This window comes from Prionailurus bengalensis, chromosome B4, assembly GCF_016509475.1.
Source record: "Prionailurus bengalensis isolate Pbe53 chromosome B4, Fcat_Pben_1.1_paternal_pri, whole genome shotgun sequence".
NCBI classification, from domain to species: domain Eukaryota; kingdom Metazoa; phylum Chordata; class Mammalia; order Carnivora; family Felidae; genus Prionailurus; species Prionailurus bengalensis.
In genome coordinates, this window is record NC_057358.1 from 24,826,942 (window position 1) to 24,846,617 (window position 19,676).

General features: G+C 35.1%; 1 protein-coding gene across 10 annotated transcripts in view; it reads left to right on the forward strand.

Moving 5' to 3' along the window:
- ACBD5 (acyl-CoA binding domain containing 5) overlaps positions 1-19,676 on the forward strand; it is a 47,283-nt gene that overhangs the window by 3,371 nt on the left and 24,236 nt on the right. For 5 of the 10 annotated variants that reach the window (XR_006294760.1, XR_006294762.1, XR_006294758.1 and 2 more), the window contains exons 3-8: positions 2,810-2,930; positions 4,837-4,909; positions 13,669-13,783; positions 13,881-13,913; positions 17,873-18,007; positions 19,229-19,432. Coding sequence is in view for 5 of the 10 variants with exons in the window: in XM_043564889.1 (XP_043420824.1) it covers positions 2,810-2,930; positions 4,837-4,909; positions 13,669-13,783; positions 13,881-13,913; positions 17,873-18,007; positions 19,229-19,432 (681 nt within the window). In the remaining 5 variants the exon portion in view is untranslated. The remainder of the gene's footprint in view (positions 1-2,809; positions 2,931-4,836; positions 4,910-13,668; positions 13,784-13,880; positions 13,914-17,872; positions 18,008-19,228; positions 19,433-19,676) is intronic. The other 5 variants (XR_006294759.1, XR_006294761.1, XM_043564891.1 and 2 more) reach the window with 1 other exon arrangement.

Genomic DNA, 19,676 nt, shown 5'->3' on the forward strand with positions numbered 1-19,676 from the left:
ATCTATTCTAATGTATATTTCACTCACCTTAACAAATAGACTTTTTTTTACTTTTTAAAGATTTTTATTTTATTTTTTTTAGGGAGAGAGTGTGTAAGTGGGGGAGAGGGGCAGAGGGAGAGTGAGAGTGAGAATCTTAAGGAAAGTATTAATCAGGCTCCACACTCAGCACGGAGCCTGACTCGGGGCTCAATCCCAGGACCCTTGGATAATGACCTGAACAAAATCAAGAGGCAGATGCTCAACCAACTGAGCCACCCAGACACCCCAACAAATAAACTTTTAAATCTTATTTTGACTTGGGGCCCCTGGGTGGCTCAGTTGGTTGGGCGGCCAACTCTTAATTTCGGCTCATGTGATGATCTCACAGTTCGTGGGATTGAGCTGTGTGTCAGGCTTTGCACTAACAGTACTGGAGCCTGCTTTGGGTTCTCTCTCTCTCTCTCTCTCTCTCTCCAAATAAATAAATAAATGTTAAAAACAATTTTTTAATCTTACTGTGACTTACTGAAGATATTTTGAGATGAGTCTCTTGGTGTTTTAGATTTGTGTTATTTAAGTAGGCAACCGTTTAAAAAATTTTTTTTCAAATAAAACTATTTCAAAGCTTAAAAAAATATGTAACCCTTTTAACTGTAATTTTCCCATTTTTTTAACCTCTGGTATTTAAAGGAGGACAATATTATTGAAATAATGTCTAATAGGTACTCCTAAAGGAGCATATATTATGTAGATAATAGTTACTGTGATTTTGGAATTAATTATTCATTCCTGGTAAACCCGAAACACCAGCTCTCAGCTTATCCGTGTTGTGATTTTCACAATGCTTATAAACTACTAATTTTTGATTGCTACACATTGTGTGTTTATTATGCAATCTAGAAAGTTTATAAAATATCTTTTTATAGTTTTAATTTTTATTATAATAATTTTGATATAAATGTAATATATAAACACATTGAATGTAAAAACAATTTTATATATATATATATTTTCAATTCATATCCAAATTAGTTAGCATATAGTGCAACAATGATTTCAGGAGTAGATTCCTTAGTGCCCCTTACCCATTTAGCCCATCCCCCCTTCCCACAACCCCTCCTGTAACCCTCAGTCTGTTCTCCATATTTATGACTCTCTTCTGTTTTGTCCCCCTCCCTGTTTTTTATATTATTTTTGTTTCCCTTCCCTTATGTTCATCTGTTTTGTTTCTTAAAGTCCTCATATGAGTGGTGTCATATGACATTTGTCTTTCTCTAATTTCACATAGCATAATACCCTCCAGTTCCATCCACATAGTTGCAAATGGCAGGATTTCATTCTTTTTGACTGCTGAGTAATACTCCATTGTATATATATACCACATCTTTATCCATTCATCCATCAATGGACATTTGGGCTCTTTCCATACTTTGGCTATTGTCGATAGTGCTGCTACAAACATAGGGGTGCGTGTGCCCCTTCGAAACAGCACACCTGTATCCCTTGGATATATACCTAGTAGTGTAATTGCTGGGTCGTAGGGCAGTTCTATTTTTAGTTTTTTGAGGAACCTCCATACTGTTTTCCAGAGTGGCTGCACCAGCTTGCATTGCCACCAACAATGCAAAAGAGATCCTCTTTCTCTGCATCCTCGCAACATCTGTTGTTGCCTAAGTTGTTAATGTTAGCCATTCTGACGGGTGAGGTGGTATCTCAGTGTGGTTTTGATTTGTATTTCCCTGATGATGAGTGATGTTGAGCATTTCTTCATGTGTCTGTTAGCCATATAGATGTCTTCTTTGGAGAAGTGTCTATTCATGTCTTTTGCCCTTTTCTTCACTGGATTATTTGTTTTCTGGGTGTTGAGTTTGATAAGTTCTTTATAGATTATGGATACTAACCCTTTATCTGGTATGTTGTTTGCAAATATCTTCTCCCATTCTGTCGGTTGCCTTTTAGTTTTGCTGATTGTTTCCTTCGCTGTGCAGAAGCTTTTTATTTTGATGAGATCCCAAATGTAAAAATTTTTAAAACACAAATAAAAAAAAAGGAAAATGATCTGTATACTTACTATCCAGAGATATCGTCTTTAAAATTTTGATGTGTTTCCTTTTATTCTGCTTTTTATGTGTATGAATACTTACTTTGCAAAAATGGATTGTACTGGATATGCTATTTTTAAACTACTGTTATTTTCTCACTTTATAGTAGATTGTGAAACTTTTCTCAGTCGTTTATATTTTCATACCATATAATTTTTAAGGGCTGTAGTTATAAATGATCCTGTTGTGTATATGTATCATAACAATTTAGTCAATTATTTATTATAAAACATTTGCATTCCAATTTTTCTCTATTATTAAGTATTGTAGCTTAGAGCTCTCATTCATACATTTTGAAACTTTTAACAAAAAAAGATCACAGATATGCTAGAGACATATATAAAGACTGATTTGATTATCAAGAAATTGATGTGGTCAAAATTACAGAGGTAGGAAGTGAGAAATCTATTTTATCTTGGATTCTTTTTCTACCACAGCAGACATTGGTTCACTTTAGCCAGACTTCCTATTCACTGAGAAGTTGAAATTTGACCAAAAGGCCTTCAATTTCTTAATGTTGAGGTTTTATTAAGCAGAGTGTACATTTTTTAAGTCAGAGGAGTAAAGCAACGGACAGCCATAACGTTTATTTCTATAAGACGGAAGTAAATGATTGTACTGTTAATGAAATATTTAAATATCACTATTAGTATAGCTAAGCTGATTTACAGCCTTAGTATCAATTGAATTCTCCAGGTGATTTATGTTTAATATGTCTCCAATAGGTTCATTTCAGCCAACAAATGAAATGATGCTCAAATTCTATAGCTTCTATAAGCAGGCAACTGAAGGACCCTGTAAACTGTCGAGGCCTGGATTCTGGGATCCTATTGGAAGATATAAATGGTAATTTTATATAGAGAGCTCTGAAAGAAATTTTATTTTAATGACATAATTATCATATGACTTATTTATGTGGTTATGTATTACTCTGTGCGTAAGGTGTTCTAACATACTGGATCCAATTTTTTATCCTCCATGTGCTTTTAACACAATTTCATACAAATAGAGAAGTCTCAGGGAAGAGAGGAAAACAATAAAACCCAAAGGGGTAGGTGCATCAAAAATCATTTTCAGTTAGTCTTTCCTTTTATGGAATTTTTTTCATTTTCTTATACCAAGAGCAACTCCCAAACTCAGTTAAGCAAACAAACAAATAAACTCTCCTGCCTGTTTTACCTGCGGGGAAAAGTAATGACTTTTACTTGTCAAATGACACTGTTTGCTCTGAACCTTTAGATGATTCTTAAGTAACTAGGAACATAACTCAGGTACTACTGTGCTAACTTTTTATCTAAGCTGTCACTCCTTCCCACTGTACTTGAATAGAAATTTGATTTTTTTTTGAAATTTGATTTTTAATATACTTTAAAAAGTTATATCCATAGCTACCTCTGTAACATAGAAAGTACGTTATGAACAGAGTATGCTAATTGGTGAAGTATGTCTTAAGAGCCACACATTTTGATGGCTGAATTTCTTTACCCTGAATTGAAAGTCCTTAAACTCCTTTGAGGATTTGTTAGCACTATACTTTCCTCTAAGTTCTTTATGAATGGTCATAGATAATAGGTTAAATGTAATAGCAATATGGTATTTAATCTGTTTTAAGAAAATTGATTTATTTACTTTATAATTTTTCCTCAGAATTGACCATTGGTAGATATCAACTGCTTCTGGAAAAAATACATAAAAAGAAAGGTTTTCATTTTAGGCAAAAATTTCAAAGGTCTACAGTAAAACCATGGTTTGCGAGCATGATTTGTCCTAGAAACATGCTTATAATCCAGAGCATTCGTATACCAAAGCAAATTTCAAGAACCATTGGCTTAGTTGCAATCATGTGACTTCGGCATCACGTGCTACTCATATTGCAAGACATCGGCTGTTTATCAAGTTAAAATTTATTAGAAATGTTTGCTCATCGGGGTACCTGGGTGACTCAGTTGGTTGGGTGTCCGACTTCAGCTGAGGTCATGACCTCACGGTTCACGGGTTTGAGCCCCGCGTTGGACTCTGTGCTGACAGCTCGGAGCCTGGAGTGTGCTTTGTGGATTCTGTCTCCCTCTCTTTCTGCCCCTGCCCACCTCATGCTCTGTCCCTCTCTCTCTCAAAAATAAATAAAACATTAAAAAAAGAAAAAGTTTGCTCATCTTGCGGATGAGCAAGTTACTCGCACTCCAAGTTTTACTGTATTCTCATTGTCTCATTAAACCCATTGTCTGTGGGTTTAAAAATTGCCTGTGCTTCACATTTTTGTTTTTTTAGAAGTAGGAAACCATTTCTATTTTTTGAGTGTATACATTAGATTCTTATTTAAAGTAATGGAAATTTTAAACTCAAACTCCTGTTCTTTTAAAACATGGCTGTGATAGTTCATTTCATATAGTCTTCTAAAATGTTCCTTTCTGTCATTGCTGTTTATAATATAAAACTTTTGAAGAGTTCTTAGCAAATATCGATAGTCTATAGGATCTGCTCTATAGTGATATAATATAGTTTATATAGTTTATAATCTACAGATGGGCTATTACTACTTTTAAATACTATTTAATTTGACAGTTTATTTCCTCTGATATTGTTCTTTAAGGTGGTACATTTAAAGAGATCCTTTGGAAACATATTATCTTTGCGTAGGCTTTAAGTAGAGAGCCTGTTTTAAATTAATAACCATATAGCATTGACTACAAATTGTATTCTGAGCAATTGGAAGACAGGTATTTTTTTGTTATTTGAATATTTCCATTTCTAGGGATGCTTGGAGTTCACTGGGTGATATGACCAAAGAGGAAGCCATGATTGCGTATGTTGAAGAAATGAAAAAGGTAGGGGAAATAATTCCCAGTAGAAAATATTCAGAGCAGTTCTAATTTAATTTTGTTATCAGGCAAATTAGCTGCTTTAAGGAACAAGGAGATTATAATATGTTAGAATACAAAACCTAAGTTATTGAATTTATTAGGGTTTTATCTGTCTCATCAAAGTTCATCTTTTTTTTTTTTAATGTTTATTTTTGAGAGAGAAAGACACAAAGTGCAAGTGGGGGAGGGGCAGAGAGAGGGAGACACAGAATCAGGCCCCAGGCTCTGAGCTGTCAGCACAGAGCCCAACATGGGGCTCGAACCTACAGATAGTGAGATCATGATCTGGGCTGAAGTCAGACGCTTAACTGACTGAGCCACCAAGGCTCCCCTCATCAAAGTTCATCTTAAGGTAAGTGTTTTTTCCTTAAGATCACATGGTGATGTGATTTTTTTTTTTTTCATCTTCCCTGCCTTTCTCCACAGTCAGCTTCTTCAGAAAGTATAGAAATAGGAGTCTTTTAAAATACTGAAGTCCCTTCCTTAAGAATGTGGGAAGTACCTGGGCTGTCTTGAAAGCATTTCTGCTTTGGAACTTTTTATTTAGAAGACATAGTTAACAGCCCTGCCCATCAGTGTTCTCATCAAGTTTTGACTCACAAATTGAGATATTCCCAACCCTGGACTTCTTAGTAGCAAGCATTTTTTTCTGTGAATGCAGAGGTCCTTCAGAACCAGAATAAGATAAGGATGCTTTTAATTTTTCTGGTAATTAGTAAGGAGGGCATCCCTTGCTAACTTTAAAGTCTGTTTCAAGGGATTGTTTTGAGAAGTAAATTTATGAGGAAATCATGGATTTTAAAGATAATCGTAGTGTCTTTATAAAGGATCATTTTTATGTTGAAACTGGATCGGAAGTTGTGAGATTTAGGTCTGTTTGATAATTTTATTTTTTATTTTTTTATTTTATTTATTTTATTTTTTTTAACGTTTATTTATTTTTGAGACAGAGAGAGACAGAGCATGAACGGGGGAGGGTCACAGAGAGGGAGACACAGAATCCGAAACAGGCTCCAAGCTCTGAGCTGTCAGCACAGAGCCCGACGCGGGGCTCGAACTCATGGACCGTGAGATCATGACCTGAGTCGAAGTCAGACGCTTAACCGACTGAGCCACCCAGGCACCCCTGTTTGATAATTTTAAATAAATTGTCTTTAAGCATAAAGAAAATATTTAAAAAGGAATAGTTCTTTTGCCAGATGATTCAACAGTGTTAGTTCCTGTTTGGTCAATTCAGACTCATTTGTTTCATTTTGTTTTAATCTCTTTCATACTACTCAAAGCTGTGCACTTTGTTTCATTTTCATAATTTTTATTCAGTGGACTTGGTTTATCTATAACAGAAGGCAGAGTTTAGTCCTTTTGGCTGTTAACCTTATCAGTAATACAACAACGAAGCCTTTCAAAAGCAGAAAGACAAAGAAAATCTAAAGCCTTTTTGGTTTGGTAACCATTCCTTTTCTTTATTTTAAATATTACAATTTTAAGGACACGCTTCTATAATGTAAAGTTGAATTGACACATTAGGTAAAATTTACCCATTTTTCCTGTCCAGTTTGATTAATTAATGATGTAGCCACAGTTTAAAGTGGGAGGGAGATGGATTTAAACTATACTGCTGCCTTTTAACTGTCTTAAGATACTTCCACTGTGCCCGTAGATTTCTGTGACTACTTCTCTAATTAAAATAATATACCAGCTATTTCCTTTCAGACTTTTAAAATTTCATTTTTCATACTGTGAATATAATAAAGTTCATAGTAAACCTTTAGAGGTAAATCTGAAAATGTTAGGATACCCATTGGTTGAAAATTCGATTAGTTTTTTAAAGTATTTCCAGAGTTTTGCTTTGTGGACATCATTAGATAAAATTGCATCTTCTAAATAATGATGTGGGAAGGCGGGTGCCTGGCTGGTGCAGTCAGTAGAGCATCCAACTCTTGATCTGAAGGTTGTGAGTTCTATCTTCATGTTGGGTATAGAGATGACTTAAAATATAATAATGGTGTGGGATAGTACATTATCCCAAAAATTTGATTACTGAATTTGGCACTTTTTTAATTGCAATAATTTTCTAACTGAAGCAGTTGTTAGATTGTATTTATACATACAGTTCACTGTATTATTGCTCTTCAGAGCTATTCTCCTGTGCTGAGCTGTCAGCACAGAGCCTGAGGCAGGGCTCAAACCTGCGAACCATGAGATCGTAACTTGAGCCAAAGTCCGACGCTCAACCGACTGAGCCACCAGGCACCCCAAGAGAGAATGAATCTTAAGCAGGCTCTACGCTCAGTGTGGAGCCCGACGTGGGGCTTGATCCCACAACGCTGGGATCGTAATCTGAGCCAAAATCAGGAGTCAGACACTTAACCTATCAGGCCACACAGGCACCCCTAGAATTATTCTTTTAGTATAAATCTCATTCCATGCCTTTGCATTCAAATGTTAAGGAACCTCATTAATTTAATTTATATCTTATAATAGATAATATTTTATGGAAAATTTTTGTAATTTATAAACTGGCCAGTGAAATATCATTGAAAAAGTTGCTGGAATCAAAAATTCTTTTTTTTCTTAATTGTGTAAATGTTCATTTATTTTTGAGAGAGAGAGAGAGACAGAGCATGAGCAAGGTAGGGGCAGAGAGAGAGAGAGACAGAGTCCAAAGCAGGCTCCAGGCTCTGAGCTGTCAGCGCAGAGCCCGACCTTGGTCTCAAACTCACGAACTGTGAGATCACGACCTGAACTGAAGTACGATGCTTAACCAACTGAGCCATCCAGGTGCCCCTTTTTTCTTCTTTTTTTTTTTTAATGTTCGTTTATTTTTGAGAGAGAGCATGAGCTGGGGTGCCCCTGAAATAAAAAATTCTTCTAAAATTATTTAACAGGAGGATCCCTGGGTAATTCAGTCAGTTAAGCATCCTACTCTTGATTTTGGCTCAGGTCATGATCTCAGAATCTTGAGATAGAGCCCTGTGTTGAGCTCTGTGCTGAGCCTGGAGCCTACTTAAGAATCTCTCTTTCCCTCTCTCACTGCCCGCCCCCCCCCCCCCCTTGCTCGTGTTCTCTCTTAAAAAAAATTTTTTTTTAATTAATAAAATGATTTAATAGAATTTTAGCTTTGAGAGAAAGGAATAACTAAAGTGGTTTGTGGGAAATAACCCATATTTCTTTAAAGAAAGTTCTTTTGATTCATAATCAAAAGGAAATATAAAATTCTGTTTTCTGTACAAATTTTACAGTCTGTTTTTTTTGTTTTTGTTTTTTTGTTTTTTCGTTTTTGCTTTTGAGATTATATTTTTAAGTAATCTCTACATCCAACATAGGGCTTGAATTTACAACCCCCAAATCAAGAGTCACATGCTCTACCTACTGAGCCAGCCAGCAGCTCCCAAATTTTGCAGGCTATCTTATGAGGATTACTGGAGAATTCAGCCAGAACTTGAATAATATGCATTATGTCTGTTGGACTTAAGGAGAGATCAGTGTACTCAACACTGGCTGCATGTTGGAGTCACTGGGGAATCTTGTTTAAAAAAAATATATATATATATATTATATATATATTTATATATATATTTATTATATATATATTTATTATATATATAATATATATATATATTCCCCAGTATAACCCCAGACTAATTATTTCAGGATTTCTAAGAGGATGGGATAATCGCTGTACTAGAGGGAGGATTATTATAACATAGTCTCATAAAGGATGGAACCTGAAAGTTACCATGGTGAGGGTCTGGTCCATAGGTCTATAAGTCCAAAATATTGGCTTATTCTTTTCAAGGCTTGACTGATGATAACCATCTTTTGGAGGTTTAGAGAAAAACTAGAATGCTAATTTCTTTCTTTTTTTCTTTTTCTTTCTTTCTTCTTTTTTCTTTCTTTCCTTCTATAACGCTAATTTCTTTCTCTCTTTCTTTCCTTCCTTCTTCCTTCCAGAATGGTAATTTCTTTCTCTCTTTCTTTCTTTCCTTCTTCCTTCCTTCCTTCTAAAATGCTAATTTCTTTTTCTTTCTTTTTTCTTTCTTTCTTTCTTTCTTTCTTTCTTTCTTTCTTTCTTTCTTTTTCCTTCTATAATGCTAATTTCTTTTTCTCTCTTTCTTTCTTTCTTTCCTTTCTTTTCCTTCCTTCCTTCCAGAATGCTAATTTCTTTCTTTCTCTCTTTCTTTCCTTCTTTCCTTACTTCCAGAATGCTAATTTCTTTCTTTCTTTTTTTCTTTCTTTCTTTTCTTTTCTTCCTTCTTCCTTCCAGAATGCTAATCTCTTTCTTTCTTTCTTCTTTTCTTTTCTTTTCTTTTCTTTCTTTCTTTCTTTCTGGATGCTAATTTCTTTACTTAGAATGGGTGATACACTCTTCTAGTGCTCAGCATACTCAGGATTGAGATATAAGACACTCCTCAAAATTGCAGAGGCACTTAGGAAATTGGATTAGTGATTACTAAGATTATTGAACGGAGAGTAGAACACTGAGATTTGGATGGCTTTAAAAAAGATATGTTCATCTGACCAAAAAAAAAAAAAAAAACAAAAAAACTGAGGAATTTAATCTTTGCTTTACAATACAGTATCTGTACCTTAACAGAATATTTTCATCATATAGAAATGGTGTTTCTGGGGCATCTGGTTGGCTCAGTCAGTTGGTCTGACTCTTGATTTTGGCTCAGGTCATGATTCCAGGGCTGTGGGTTTGAGCCACAAGTTGGAGCCTCAGCATGGAGCCTGCTTGATATTCTGTCTCTTCCCCTCTCTGGCCCTCCCCACCCCTCAAAAAAAAAAAGAAAGGAATAATATTTCTTACCAAGGAAAGTGCTAGAGAAACCTAGAAAAATTATTGTATTTAGATGTTGCTTTTATTTCTTTTTTTTTAATGTTTATTTGAGAGAGAGCACACTACGTGCATGTGTGCGTAAGTGGGGTAGGGGCAGAGAGGGGGGTGACAGGATTCAGAGCTGGATGCTGCTTGTCTGCAGTCCATCCAGCTCACCAAATATTCTTCATTCGGATAGGTTACAATCCAACTGAACTTAATTCACTTACACTGTAAATAAAATCTTCTCTGAGGTTAAGGAGTAGTTACTTAGACTGAGATTTGCCTGTGTCTGCTTGTCTTTCTGTGTCTCTGTCTCTGCCAGGATCTCATGCGTTTATTTGTATGTCTGAGCCATTTCTTTAATTCCAGCACTGGGATGAGGGAGAGAATTTTGCAGATGACTAAGATCATTCTTCTTGAGTTTTGTATTTTTAAAGTTTCTTCTTCAGAGAGTAACCTCTTAAATTCTGGGTGTATGTTGCTGTGGCCACTTGTGTCCTAACTGTATTTACTACTAAAATGCTAGCTAATTGAAAGAAAAATCACTCTGCTTATGTTTGCTTAGCACTGGCACATTCTGCATTTATTTAGTTCTGACATTTGAAGTCCTTAATTCACTCTGTTACCTATAGAGTATGAGAAACCAAAACACAGATTTGAGTAGCCCTACTTAAGGACAAATTTGAGAAAGAGACTTTTTTTTTTTAACTTTATTTTATTTTCTTGTGAGAGAGAGAGCACAAGTGGGGAGGAACAGAGAGAGAGAGGAAGAGAGAAAATCCCAAGCAGGCTCCCGTGTGTTAGCACGGAGCCTGACACAGGGCTCAATTTCATGACTCTGGGATCATGACCTGAGCTGAAATCAAGTCAGAAGTTTAACCAACTGAGCCGCCCAGAGACCCCTCAGAAAAAGACTTTTTAAAGTAACCTTAAATCAGGAGATAACTAAAGAAGATCTTGTTTGAAAGAATATCAGAGGAGATATTATGTGGGGGGAGGTCAAGATGGAGTATCTGGTTGGCTTACCAGATTCTGTTGACTCTACATACATACACTGTTCCAGTATAGAGTAGTGTAAAGGGTACTGACTTGTGTTAAAATTTTATCTGTACCATTTACTTTCTGTGACTTTGGTCATGTCAAAGTAAACGTTACCAAAAAAAGTAAACATTACCTGGTGGTTTCAACTTCTGGGTTGAATCTAATTCTCATGATTATTGTTATAATGCATACATATTATAGATCATTTATCTATAATAAGCTATAAAAATGCCCTCCCGGGGGCGCCTGGGTGGCGCAGTCGGTTAAGCGTCCGACTTCAGCCAGGTCACGATCTCGCGGTCCGTGAGTTCGAGCCCCGCGTCGGGCTCTGGGCTGATGGCTCAGAGCCTGGAGCCTGTTTCCGATTCTGTGTCTCCCTCTCTCTGCCCCTCCCCCGTTCATGCTCTGTCTCTCTCTGTACCAAAAATAAAATAAACGTTGAAAAAAAAAATTTAAAAAAAAAAATAAAAATGCCCTCCCGAATGACCCCAGCCTTACAGTAACAAGCATTTCCTTTTACAAAAAAAAAAAAAAATTATGGTTAAAGCCAGTTTTTTCACTCTTATCCATTGAAAGGAACAGCAATTAGATAATTTACTATGAGCGCTAAAATTACATTATAATCACTAAGCATAGTTCATTCTGTATAATCTCCCAACACACCCCCACCTTGTTTATTAAATTCCTTGTCTGTGCTAGACACTGGAAATACAGGAGTGACCAAAAACAAATAAAGGCCCTTTTTCATTGAGCTTACATTGTGTTGTGAAAGATACACGATAAACAAACAATAAAGCAGGGAGAGGGACTGACAAGTCTGAGGTGGTTATTAGTTTCAAAGATCAAGTGGCGACTTTAAAACTGTACATAAGCTGAAAAGTATGCAAAAATGACACAAGATTTTGGTTGCTTAATAAATTTGTTAACCTTAATAATAAAAGTAATAGAAGAAAAAACAAAGTATTATGTGTAAATGAAAAAAAATCGAAACATCAAAGAAGTATGAAATGAAGTGAATCTTCCCCATTCCCTCCATTTTAACTCTTTAAGGGGTAATTACTTTTAATTCTATTTTGTAGAATTCAGAAAACACATATATGTATATACAGATATGTCTGTGTTATATGTATATGTATCCTATTGTTTAAAAAGAAAAAAAAACAATCATGGCATCATATTAAATATACTGTTCACCAACTACCTTTTGGCCTATAAAAAAATTCAGATGTTTTTCCCAATCAGTACACACAAAGCTTAACCTTATTCTTTTTAAGTATCTGCCAATATTTCATATATGGAAATATTTTCTTTTATCAATTACCAGTTGGTGGCTATTTACTTGAATGCCTTTTCAGTTAATTTACCTTGTTCTTCAAATCTGATGATTCTAAATTGGCCTGTAGGTATGAAGGTATCAAAGTGATTACTAGTTTCTACTCTACATTTCTCCTCTTTCAGAGACACTACCTTAGTGAAGGGTACCAGGGTGGCTTAGTTCGTTAAGCTTGGGAGTTTGAGCACCGTATTGGGCTCCATGCTGAGCATGGAACATGCTTAAGATTCTCACTCTCACTCTTGCCCTGCCCCTACCCTGCTTGTGTGTGCAGGCTGGTGCACGCTCTTTCTCTCAAAAAATAAAAAAAAGAGGGGCACCTGGGTGACTCAGTCAGTTAGGCATCAGACTCCTGGTTTCGGCTCCAGTCATGATCTCACCGTTTCGTGTGTTCAAGCCCCACATCAGGCTTTCTGCTGGTGGTGCAGAGCCTGCCTGGGATTTTGTGTCTCCCTCTCTCTCTGCCCTTCCCACACTCATACTGTCTATCTCAAAAATAAGCTTAAAAAAAATTTTTTTAATAAAAATAGAATAAAAAATACTAGTGTTAAAGAACAGATACAATAATTTAAATTTAACCCTACAGTTTTCTAAGTGCCCTTAGTTTAATGCACAATTTATAGATCATTGTGTAAAATTTTAAAAGAAGCTTATGTAAAATAGTCTTCAAAATGAAGAGACTTTTTTTTTAACTTGTTTTATTTTTTATTTTTTTAAATTTACATCCAAATTAGTTAGCATATAGTGCAACAATGATTTCAGGAGTAGATTCCTTAGTGCCCCTTACCCATTTAGCCCATACCCCCTCCCACAACCCCTCCTGTAACCCTCAGTCTCTTCTCCATATTTATGACTCTCTTCTGTTTTGTCCCCCTCCCTGTTTTTATATTATTTTTGTTTCCCTTCCATTATGTTCATCTGTTTTGTCTCTTAAAGTCCTCATATGAGTGAAGTCATATGATTTTTGTCTTTCTCTGACTAATTTCACTTAGCATAATACCCTCCAGTTCCATCCATGTAGTTGCAAATGACAAGATTTCATTCTTTTTGATTGCCGAGTAATACTCCATTGCATATATATACCATGTCTTCTTTATCCATTCATCCCTCCATGGACATTTGGGCTCTTTCCATACTTTGGCTATTGTTGATCCTGCTGTTGAGGTGTGTGTGCCCCTTCAAAACAGCACACCTGTATCCCTTGGATAAATGCCTAGTAGTGCAATTGCTTGGTTGTAGGGTAGTTCTATTTTTAGTTTTTTGAGGAACTTCCATACTGTTTTCCAGAGTGGCTGCACCAGCTTGCATTCCCAAAAATGAAGATACTTAATTTTTTGATTTCTTGAACCTTTTCTAGGAGAATGTGCACATTAAGTATGTAGTTAATACAGGTACTTTGGGGAATCTATACATGAACTCTGAATCACAAAATTATCACTAAATAAATTGTAAGTATTATGTTATTTGGTAGTAGGTCAGACTAATAGATTGTGATTTCACAACATGTGTTTCTTTTGATTACAGATTCTTGAAACTATGCCGATGACTGAGAAAGTTGAAGAGTTGCTACATGTCATAGGCCCATTTTATGAAATTGTAGAAGACAAAAAGAGTAGCAAAAGTTCTGACTTAACCTCAGGTTGGACTGTTTTACCTTGTTTTTAGTTCAGCAGATGACACATTATGCATGCATTAATATTTATATGTCTAATTTTTGTTTTACTTTCACATGCCAGTCCGACTGGAGAAAATCTCTAAATACTTAGAAGGTAGGAATAATGAAATCCACGTAAAAATTTTGTTTGAAATTTACACCCTAAAGAATTCTGCACATATTTATAAAACTTACAAGCTTGTCACGCAAGTTTTCGTTCCAAGCAAATATATTGCATAAAGTTCAAAAATATTATAAATGCTTAAGTTTTAACCCTGCAGTTATTAAAATATGACAAATGATTCACTAAGTGTATACGAAATTGTAGCAGAATTCATGGTTGTATTTTGATAGATCACACTTTCTGATTTGGTTTTTGAGTTACATTAACAGTGACAATGGCTGAAATTATTTTCTAGCTAATTTTAATGTGGCTATGTTTATAGTATGGTTTATTACAGTATAGCAACCTGACACAAGATGTCAGTGAATTCACTTAGCTAGGTCTTTTTTTTTTTTTTTTTTGAGAATTCTAATTTCATGTTCTCAGGAAAGAATTGAAAGGCTTATCTTTTACATAGTAAGAAGAGTTGAATAATAGGTAAATTTGCTGTTATTAACTATAAACATTTGATCTTTAATTTTTTTTTTTAGAAAGCAGACTGAAATGAGCCTGTAAGAATTATTTCAAATGAAAATTACCTGTGTTTTATTTTCCTGACATCCCTATTTACAAGATACCTTTCACTAATTGATGGAAATTAGGTATTTCAGAACAGTTATCTTCCTGTCTGTCATAAGACCTGCAGTTTGTATCTGCAATTGTAATTGATAGACTGCTTGCTGAGCATAACGCTCATATAACCACATCCTCTATATCTGATTTACCTAAAGGAGTCAAATTTTAACAAATAATCTTCCTTATGATTTGTACTATTTAGTGCAGAAAAAATACTAAATATTTTCTCTGTGTGAAGCATGTTGTTAGGATTCAGAGGAGAGTAAATCTGGACCTGTTTTAGTAGTATGAGGCTAGAGGCAAATGTTTGAACAACTAATTATAAAGACAAGGTAGAATGAATAATGATAATAAAAGCTCAGATCCATAATCCCTAAGCTGTAATTTAAAAATTCAAAAAACTTAATAAACCAAACATTCTTTTGTAATTCCTTTGAGAGGAAAGACTGTCCTGACATGAACTAATTGAGGAACAGACCTCTGAAATGACAAGGGGCTGTTTTAAGTCTTTATTTTATTTAGTGTGACTATTCATGTGTTTTGTTGTAAAAACTTTATTATTATTTTTTTAGTGGGAGCTGCCTTAAAATTCTGTTGAAGGTGTTACATAATATATAGTACATACAGTGTATGACCTTTGCAAAATTAGAAAACTGGATTTTAAATCATATCTGGACCTAAGAGTTGTAAGGGATGTGGACCCATACCATAATTTATTTAACCTGTACCATTCTAATGGACATTTAGAAGTTTCCTCTTTTTTTATGTTGTTTTTTATTTTTATTGCATTATACTTATTAGTTTCCTCTTCTGATCTTCAAAAATGCTGCTGAAAGTAACCCTGTATAAATGTCATTAAATATATGTGTAAGTATATCTGTAAGAAATTATTTCTTACAGATACAATATTAGAAGTCTAACTGCAGAGATCAAAGTATATGGGTGTTTCATAGTTTGCAATCTTGAAAAAAAATTTTTTTTTAAACAAAGAATCATATTAAAAGTAGCCACTTAAGCCCAGTAGAACAGATGTATCTGTTTTGCTTGGGCTTTTTCATAATATACATACATAGTTTTGAAATCAGGAAATATGAACTGTCCGACTTTGTTCTTTTTCAAGATTGTTTTAACCATTATGGATCCTTGGCATTTCCATATGAATTTTAGAATCAGCTTGTTAATTTTTGCAAAAAGGACCATCTAAGATTCTTAAAGGAATTGCAATGAATTATAGATCATTTAGAGAAGTTTTGTCATCTCAGCAATATTGTCTTCGAATCCATTTATTTAGTTCTTTAATTTCTTTCAACAGTGTTTTGTCATTTGCAGTATACAATTCTTTGACTTTCTTTTGTGTACTGCGAAGCATTTTATTCTTTTCGCTGCTATTATAGATTATTTTCTAATTTCATTTTTGGATTGTTCATTGTTAGCTTGTAGAAACTCACTTGATTTTGTTTATTGATCTTATATCCTGCAATCTCGCCAAACCATTTGTTAGTTCTAATAGTTTTTGGGTGGATTCCTTAGGATTTCATGTATACAGAGCATGTCATGTGCTTACTTCTTCCTTTTCAGTCTGGATGCATTTTATTTATGTTTCTTGCCTAATTGCCATGGCAAGAACTTCTAGTACGATATTAAACAGAGATGGCAAAAGCAGACACCCTTGTCTTGTTCCTTATTTTATTTTTTATTTTTTTATTTTTTTCTTCATTCTTTCTTGTTCCTTATTTTAGGAGCAAAAAACATTCAGTCGTTTAACATTGTTATGTTAGTTGTACATTTTTGTAGATGCCCTTTATCAGATTGAGGAAATTCTCTTACATTTTTAATCTCGTCAACATTATTGTCATGTCAAATGCTTTGTCAGCATCTATTGTGATAATCGTGTGACTATTGTCATGAACTGAATTTTGGATGTTGAGTAGGGCTAGTGAGTAATTCTCTGTGCTTTCTACACCTCTCATCACAGAAATGCCATTTAATGGGGGTTTGGGAGATTTCCTGTTGCTTAGTTTTGTTGAAGATGTCCATGAGTGGTGGGTGTTTTTGTTTCTTGTTTTTTGTTGTTGTTATTCTTTTTCTTGGTTGTCAGGGAGAGAGCAAGATTTATAAACTGTGATGCTGCCATGGTTCTCTAAGAGAGAGTAGAACATAATGGCAATGATAGAGTTGAGTTTTTACTCTTCTGTACCTGTTTAAAATGTATGGAGATTTTGACATTTAATATGTTGTTTGAGATGCAGGGAAGCATTCAAAATGCATTTGTGGGGGCGCCTGGGTGGCTCAGTCGGTTAGGCATCCGGCTTTGGCTCAGGTCATGATCTCGCGGTCCGTGGGTTCAAGCCCCCCCGTCAGGCTCTGTGCTGACAGCTCAGAGCCTGGAGCCTGTTTCAGATTCTGTGTGTCTCCCTCTCTCTGACTCTCCCCGGTTCATGCTCTGTCTCTCCCTGTCTCAAAAATAAATAAAAACGTTTAAAAAAAATTAAAAAAAACAAAATGGATTTGTGTAAGTGAAAATGAAGCACAAAAATTTATGGAGAGAGACCACTGTTTTTGACCAGTAGCCACGTAGGAGGCCTTTATTATCTTAAAGGGTGATGGAAATGTAATTCCCTCTCTCTCAAAATGAAGTACAGTAACCAAAGGCATTGGCATCATGTGGGAGCCTTATGGTAATGCAGAATCTTAGGCCACCCCAGACTTGCTGATTCAGAATCTGCATTTTAACTAGATCTAAGGTGATTCCTATGCATATTAACATTTGAAAAATTCTGATGAATTTCCTCTCAAGATATGACTGGCCAGTAGGACAATGTGCCTTTTTAAATGATTGATCACATTAATGGATGCTTTAAAATAAAAATAAATATAAAAACATAATAATATAGATAGTGTACCTAAAGCCTTAAAGGTAAGAAGAGGATAAAAAATTTTTAAATGTAGTTCTGTTGATGATGTTGATGATATTGTTGTGTTTATGTTTTCAGTATGCTAGGATATAGCAACCGTCTCTTTATTTACTGTATGTAAAGAGGATCCTTCATCTCTAACTTTTCTATTTTGATTGATATTAACTTAAAAATAACTCACCCTCTGCCTTGTTTAGGAAGGTTTTAAGATAGCTTTATCACTTTTGTTGTAAACTGAAGGAGTTTCTTTATGTAATGTATGTATAATCAAGGAAAAGAATACTTGCAGATATATGTCAAAATTCTAACTTTTACTTCAAAATTATTTTATTAGTTATTATAAAGGGCAGTATTATTTGTAAATTACAGCATGATTGTGTGTTATAGCACTAGAGATTAAGTGATCATTTCATATTTTAGATCTTGGTAACGTTCTGACTTCTACTCCAAATGCCAAAACTGTTAATGGTAAAGCCGAAAGCAGTGATAGTGGAGCTGAGTCTGAGGAAGAAGAGGCCCAAGAAGAAGTGAAAGGAGCGGAACAGAGTGCTAATGGTAATCTTTGGATGACGAACGAATAATTTTACATTCAATTAGATAAAAGAAGGGACGCCTGACTGTCTCAGTCAATAGAGCACATGACTCTTGATCTCGGGGTTGAGTTTTAGCCCCACGTTGGATGTAAAGATTACTTAAGAATAAAATCTTTAAAAAAATAGATGAAAGAATATGGAGAAGTTGGGACTGATTTGGTGTTGTATGAGAATAGTGTGTATTGTGGGATGTGGACTGTTGACCTTATCACCATATTTTCTGTGGACCAAAAGTGCGTAGATAGAATTGAACACTAACAAGAATGGACCACTCCTCTAAATGTAATGCCTGAAATGCTGCATTAGAAATGTATTCATTTTATAGGGTGCCGGGCTGGCTTAGTCAGTATATCATGCAGCTGTTGATCTTGGGGTTGTGAGTTGGAGCCCCATGTTTGGCATAGTTTACTTAAAGAAACAAAAAGAAGAAATGTATTCATTTTAGGTATTGTTGCCAATATAAATATGCATATGTGGCTTACCAAGAAGAGGAGAAATGCTTAAACTCTCAATATCTTGTCAAGAATAGAATGGAGAATTGGATATAGGAAGTTTTGATGGAGAGAGAACATTGGAGTCATAGGCTACTGCATTGTGGGTGGGGGGCCCCACTGGTAGTAAGAGTACCAGTGATTCCTGGGAAGATTGGTTTAGAAAGGGGAGGCAGACAGACACTAAAACAAACCATACGGCTTACTTTTGCCTTTACTTTCCAATAGGGTATGACAGATAATACCTTCTTCAAAGGATCTTTTCATTGACTATGTGGACCCATTTGTACTTCTGGGTCTCATAGGGCAATCTGCCTATGCTTGAGAGAGTGTAAAGACCTTGAGAGGTTATCTTTAAAGGGGATTCTAGGGATGCCTGGCTGGCTCAGTCAGTAGAGCATGTGACTTTTGACCTTGGGGTCATGAATTTGAGCCTTACATTGGATGTGGAGCCTACTTAAAAATAAAATAAGATAGGTTTTAGAAGATTTACAGGGAACTGAAGTAGTTTTGAATGAGCTTTCAGCATATAATAAATCCCTTTTCAAGGAGTATCCCATCTCTCTGATCCAAGTAGGAAACCATCCAAAGGGATTATGGTAGGTTGGGGAAATGATTACTGATATTAGAATATATATACAGAAGTTGACCTACTGTGAACTTTTATGAATCTCCCTACTTTCTTTTAAAAGATAAGAAAATGATGAAGAAATCTGCAGATCATAAGAATTTGGAAATCATTGTTACTAATGGCTATGATAAAGACACCTCCACTCAAGATATACAGAATGACATTCATGCCAGTGCTTCCTTGAGTGGGAAAAATGCTGAAGAAATAAAGGCTGTAGATGAAAATTTGGAGCAAACTGGAAAAACTGCTGTCTGCATTCACCAAGGTATTGTCCCAGGATAATTATCTGTCTAGCCTCTTTCCTATGAATGCAGTGTTCTTTTCATTGTTTTAGGATATTTAGGAGCAATTTAGAATTTAAAAACTTCTTATTCAATAATATCTTAGGGTTTATTAATATTATAAGGGTGTATAGCTTTGAAAGATAGTGAATTAGAGGCAGGGCTTTTATATTTTTATTGAGACATTTTTAATTGTGTTTTTGTATGGTTTTTTTAAAATAAAATTTT